A 6000-nucleotide genomic window follows, 5' to 3' on the forward strand; every position below is an offset into this window, starting at 1 on the left:
CCTGTCAGAACACAGTGTGCTTTCAATCCAAACAGACGATCTTCGGTTTCTCCCTCATTGTTCCCATTCCGGAGCTTTAATTTGTTTTCCAGCAGATCTTCGCGCATGTTCTCTATTAGAGGACATGTTGGTTATAGGAGCTTCCATGACACGCTGCAAACACATCCAGAATTCCTCCCCTCCGCTCCTCTCCCCTCCTCTCCTCTCCACTCCTCTCCTCTCCTCTCCTCAGGTGGGCTCTGGTTTCTAGACACATATTTCGGTGGTGGCCTGGCTCGTGGTCTTAGCGTTGACATAAATCTGGCCCTAAAACTGGATATTGAAGCTTTTCGTTTACTGTACCCCCTGCCGAAACACACACACACACACACACACACACACACACACACACACACACACACACCCCAACACAGGGAGAGCAGGTCAATGTTGCTCCAGGTCGAGGCTCCAGATGATCCATGGAGAGACTCTTCCATCCTTCCTTAGTTCAATCATTCTTCTTCTTCTTCTTCCTACAGGAAATCTTCATCCCGACTGGACTCCACAGATTCAGAGGAGGACCTGGACGGCTCACCGCTCCTGGAGCCTTTCCTCCACGAGCTCCCCCACAAGGAGGATGAGCGTGGCGGGCGTCTCCTGGACGAAGACGGGCTGCCCCACATGCTGCTGCCGCCCGACAGCCTGGAGCTGCTGGAGAAGGCCGAGAGGAAGATGCTGAAGAAGAAGAGGAGGAACAAGCAGAAGAAGCAGCGGCACCGGCATTTCAATGACCTGTGGGTCCGCATCGAGGAGAGGTGAGAGGAAGAGGAGGAGGAGAGGGGAGGATGAGGGGAGCTACGGGGGAGAAGGAATGCAAGGATCAGGTGGGAGGATAGAGGAGAGGAGGAGAGGATGTGACAGAGGCCCGAGGCACAGAAACACATTATTGTTATTAGATAGATGGAGGGGTGAGAGGTGAGGAGGGAGAGAGAGAGAGAGAGAGAGACGGACAGGAGATGAGGGGAAGTTGCAGATGTGTAACTCAGCCTTTCTGCTCCTCTATAGAATAAAACAACACTTCCTGGTGTTGTGCTTCAGGCTAAAACAGCCTCCATATCACATCACCATACCCTCCACGCACACACACACACACACACACACACACACACACACACACACACACACACACACACACACACACACACACACACACACACACTCTGCCGTGCAGTATGAGTCCAGACTGGTTCCCTCCTGGTGTAAGTGTCCTGGATGGGAGAATATCAGCCTGGGAAATCCTAGCCAGCATCCGGGTGTTGGTCTGTGTGGCTCCAGGCAGGGACTCACCGGCCCACAAAACAAGCTCACCTTACAGGGGAGCAGGCCACCTCGCCAAGGTGTGGTCTGCACTCACACACACACTCACACACTCACACACAGCGTCATGTGGAGACGAATGTGGTATATAAGTTTTGATTGGTTGCAAATGTTATTGTGTCCATATTCCTGTATTAGGGCAGAAATGATTTGATTTCCCTTTGGTGAAATTGGTTGTTGGACCCGACACTTTGTCCTGAAGGTTTCATCGTTTCAAATATTCCGGGCAAAGAATGAGCGACTTGGGTGCAGAAGAAAACGTTTTGTGCAACTTTGGTCCTTCAAATGTTGATTTAAATGTGGATCTGTGTAGGCGTCATGTTTAGTGAAAGATGAATCCATCTCATCATATCTGCTGATCTGTAACTCTGTCATCTGTTTCCTGTTCCCTTCTCTCTCTCTCTCTCTCTCTATGTCTCTCTGTCTGTCTCTCTGTCTGTCTCTGTCTCTCTGTCTGTCTGTCTGTCTCTCTCTCTGTCTCTCTGTCTGTCTGTCTGTCTCTCCCCCCCCCCCCCCTCTCTCTCTCTCTCCTCCTGCCTGTCACTCACTCGGCCCGTCCTGCCTCAGTCAGCGTATTTATCTACTGTGTGTGTAAAACTGTGTGCAGCGTTAACACGGTACAGACGGAGACGAGACCTGTTTACTCAAGAGCCTAAACTCCGCTCCCGTCATCGCCACGGGCAACCGTCACCGTCGCTGTCGCCGCTTCTCTGCAAAACACGACGCCAAACTGCGTCAGCGCTGCACGTGTGACGCAGCGGCTACCTGCACGTCTGCACACACACACTGGCCCTGCGTGTGAACAAACCCCCATGTGGCTTCTTTGATCCCATTCTGCGGTGGCGTTCCTCTGGTCTTCCTCTCTTTACGCTGCTTTTCATTATCTGCATTCTGCCCTTACATCATGCGCAGCAGCATGAAGGCTCGGCGGTTAGCGCTGTCATGTAGCAGCGAGAAGCTTCAATCTCTGCCTTGGTCCCTTTCTGTGCGGGATGTTTGCATGTTCTTGCCGTGTTCACTTGGGGTTTCTGCGGCTGCTCTGGATTCCTCACACGCTCCGAGAACATACATTCGTTTGAAACGGGGATGTGCCGCTACGTTGCCCTTCAGTGTGAGCGTGTTTCTCAGTGGATTAGATGTGAAGTTCAGGAAGTTTCATCTGGTGCATTTAAGGGCAGAATCAGAGATATGATGCGTTCACTTACCAGGTCTGCAGGCCTTTGAATGGAGCATTACGGCTCCACATATTCTGAAGTGAGTGACCGTGAAGTGTGGAAGTGTGGTTTGTGTGAGCGCTTGTGTACGTTACGTCTGCAAAAGTGTTTTCTGTCTTTCTCGGCGAGGCCCAGAAGGAAGCAGAGTGTTTGTGTGCACATGTTACTGCGTGTACACGGTGAGCGTCTGTGTATATTTGAATGTCTGAGGAGGTGACAGAGAGAGAGACAGAGAGAGAGAGAGAGGGAGAGAGAGAGAGAGAGAGAGAGAGCGAGAGAGAGAGAGGCGACTACAGAGCGGCGATTCTCTGCTGTGATGCATCGCACCTGGTTGCCTTTACGCCTCTACAGCTCCTTACTGGTTGGCACCGTGTGAGTGTGAGTGTGTGTGTGTGTCTGTGTGTAATGCAGCTTGAACCAAAACAAACTTGCTTCCCAACTATCCAGAACATCTATAAAAAATGCAATTCTGCTTCATTTATCCGCTGAAACTTGCAGAAATCATCAGCAAAATCCATCAACGAAGCAGAGGGCATCAGAGGACGCAAAGTTCACATTGTTGTCGTCATAGCGCCACCATCAGGTCAATGGATAATGAGCCGATGATTTCAGTTTGAAGAGTTAGGGGCTGGAAGTGTTGATTACAGCGCCACCATCTGGTTGACAAGTACAACAGCTTCATGGCGTCATCCCTGGGTCGTACTTTTTTAGCCGTCCTGCTAACAAACAGACAAACAACGACTGAAAACACAAACTCTGTGGCGGAAGTATGTACCTGGATATTATCTGTAGCGATATTTAATCTTCCTCCTGTGATTCTGCGGGTGATGTCAGGACACAGATGCAAAGGGGCAGATTCTCGCCTTCCTCCACTTTGCAGATCTGAGCGAACTGAACTCGACAGTTCTGCTTATTTTCCTTGAGAAATCCTGGGTTTCGCTTTCTGCTTGGACATCTCGGTGTCCTGGAAAGTCGCCCTGGCAGGTTTGACAGGTGCTTCACTTTTCAGACGGTGGATTTCTGCTGCGGCGTCCAAATTTTCACAGTCGTTTGCCAACAATAATCCTCTCCGAGAGCCCATTTATTTTGCAGACAGACAAACTAGCTTTGTTGCGATGAGAGGACGGAGAGGCGGTGGGTGGACGCGTGGGAGGCTGCTGATGGAGATCGAGGGGGTTTGGAGGGGATTGGCTTGTCCTTTCCGTGTTTACATTTTCCTTTACGATGATTTTTGGACAGATGGCGTTCGTAAAGAAACAAATCCCCCCGCAGTTCGACAAAAAAGTCAAAATTCTCACTTGTCATCGTATTCCTTCGATATTCCCTTCGCCGTCTTAACGCTCTTGTCAGGTTGCCGCGGCAGCCCACGGCCGGCATCCGGAGATGTCGAACTCTGCGTGTTTGTTTTGTCTGGCTGCATCCCAGCGCAAACCACTGCAGGCTCAGCATCAAACGAGAGCAGTAAGCGTTTCACTGGCAGGCGTGTTTGAGAGAAGAAAGGCAGATAAACACAGAAATGAAGAGGGGAAGATGTTGGGGTGAAAGGGAGGCAGATATGCGGCGTTGCATACCTAATCTCTCCTGACTGGTCAGCGTTGTGGCCGCGGTTTGCCTTTCGATATTTCCATTGTTTTCCTTTTTTCTGCACTCTTTCCGGAGGAGTTCGGCTGCAGGGAATGACGAGGGTTTTCCTTCCCATCGACAGGGAATGTGGAAATGAGTTTGGGAATGAAGAAGGTCTCACAATGGCTCAATCATTATGGAGACCAACGTCCGGAAATCTGAGAGAGAGACTGTTTCTGTTTGTTCTCACCCTTAATGAATCCTAATTGATCCGATCTCTCCTTTTCTTCTTCTCTGGTTCCGCAGCTCTATCGTCCAGTCTCCGCCTCCCCCACTGGTTCGCATCATCAACGGTTACATCACGGTGCAGCCGCCCGACAGAGTCTACAACCACCACAACTACCACCACCTGCCTTCGTCCTCGCCCGCTTCGTCATCCGCCTCGATGCTTTTCGTCTGCACGTGGCTCGCCGTCTTGACACAGATGTGGACAGCGCCGCTCTAGGGGCTCGGGGGCGGAACAACGCCGATGTAAAGGACTTGATCGAAGCCACGGCAGCGATTGTGGTAGATGTGATCCTCCGAGTTGATAGTTGCCTCACAAGGTTTGAGTTTGAAATCATGTGCTGTAACATACACAGGTTTAGTTTCTATACGTTTCTATTTTCAAACGTATACGCGGATCCATCCTGGATCAACCAAACACTCAACGCCACTGTGCAGCTTCAAACAATCAAGAAACCATTTAGTGAATATCAACGATTACGACTGGAAACCTGCCACCTTTCCTTTGTGTTTGTGTGTGTGTGTGTGTGTGTGTGTATGTGTGTGTGTGTGAGTATGTGTGTTTGTTGAACTCTACCAGCTCTTAACCCCTCTAACAACTTAATTTATTCTTCCCTTTTTAGGAGAATTGGTTTAACGTTGTGACCCGTCGGGGGGGGAGATATTGTATATAATGTTTCTAAATATTATAGATTATTTTAGAAATATAAAAAACAGAAAATTGAAATGATCAAGTGTTGTTTATATATATATATAAATAGATATGCAGTATATTTTTTTGAAAAGGAAAAAAAGGAACTAACCACCATAGCCCGTCCCTCTCTCTCTCTCTCTCTCTCTCTCTGAGGCCAAGGGGGGATGATTGATTATTGATTATTGATTGTGGTGTTGTTGTATCAGTGTTATCACTTTGCTTTGCTGTATGTGTTTGCTGAGAGAATTCACAGTGACCTTTTCCCCTCATAGAGCTCAGTTGATTATTTATTTAACTATAGTTTTAGGCCACAAACCATCGGTCAAATATCTGTTGTGTTTTATCTAAATGTTCAAACGCATTGGGCAGTACGAAGTGGCTTAGACTGAGATATGTAATTGTATTTACACACACACACACACACACACACACACACAGTGTAGATGTTTTAGATCTGTCATGTTGGGTCACTCGCATTTCACTTATGGTATGAGATGATTGTAATAGTATTACCATGATCTTGACAACAATAAAGTATTTATCTAGATTAACAAGTGCCGCTTTACATGTCTCTAAACTCGCTCTGCATCGAGTCCAAGACCTTCATGCACGACGATGAAGCAGTAAGACCCGAACAGCACCTTACGTACCTGAACGCCTCTCTCCAGGTCTGTGCATCTCCTCTAATGTCCTCCATATTTTCTGCATTATGTTCGCTCTCTCTCTGTCACACACACACACACACACACACACGTACACACACACACACACACACACACACACACACACACACCGTCTCGCAGTAACCCAGGGTTCACGCTGTGTTTACGTGAAGTTAATGTGCTGTGATAAAGCTGCTTTTCGAAGCTGTTTCATGTGTGTATGTGG

At 48.6% G+C, this 6000-nt stretch overlaps 1 protein-coding gene across 1 annotated transcript in view; it reads left to right on the forward strand.

The window, feature by feature from the left end:
- Nucleotides 1-5654, forward strand: part of trabd2a (TraB domain containing 2A) — a 46312-nt gene extending 40658 nt beyond the window's left edge. The window contains exons 6-7 of the mRNA XM_076143315.1: nucleotides 519-794; nucleotides 4440-5654. Of these exons, the coding sequence (XP_075999430.1) occupies nucleotides 519-794; nucleotides 4440-4638 (475 nt within the window). The 3' untranslated portion in view covers nucleotides 4639-5654. The remainder of the gene's footprint in view (nucleotides 1-518; nucleotides 795-4439) is intronic.
- The last annotated feature ends 346 nt before the right edge of the window (nucleotides 5655-6000 follow it).

The sequence above is a fragment of the Genypterus blacodes genome, unplaced genomic scaffold, assembly GCF_046128005.1.
Source record: "Genypterus blacodes isolate CSIRO-AG114 ecotype Tasmania unplaced genomic scaffold, CSIRO-AGI_Gbla_v1 ptg000023l_1, whole genome shotgun sequence".
NCBI lineage: Eukaryota > Metazoa > Chordata > Actinopteri > Ophidiiformes > Ophidiidae > Genypterus > Genypterus blacodes.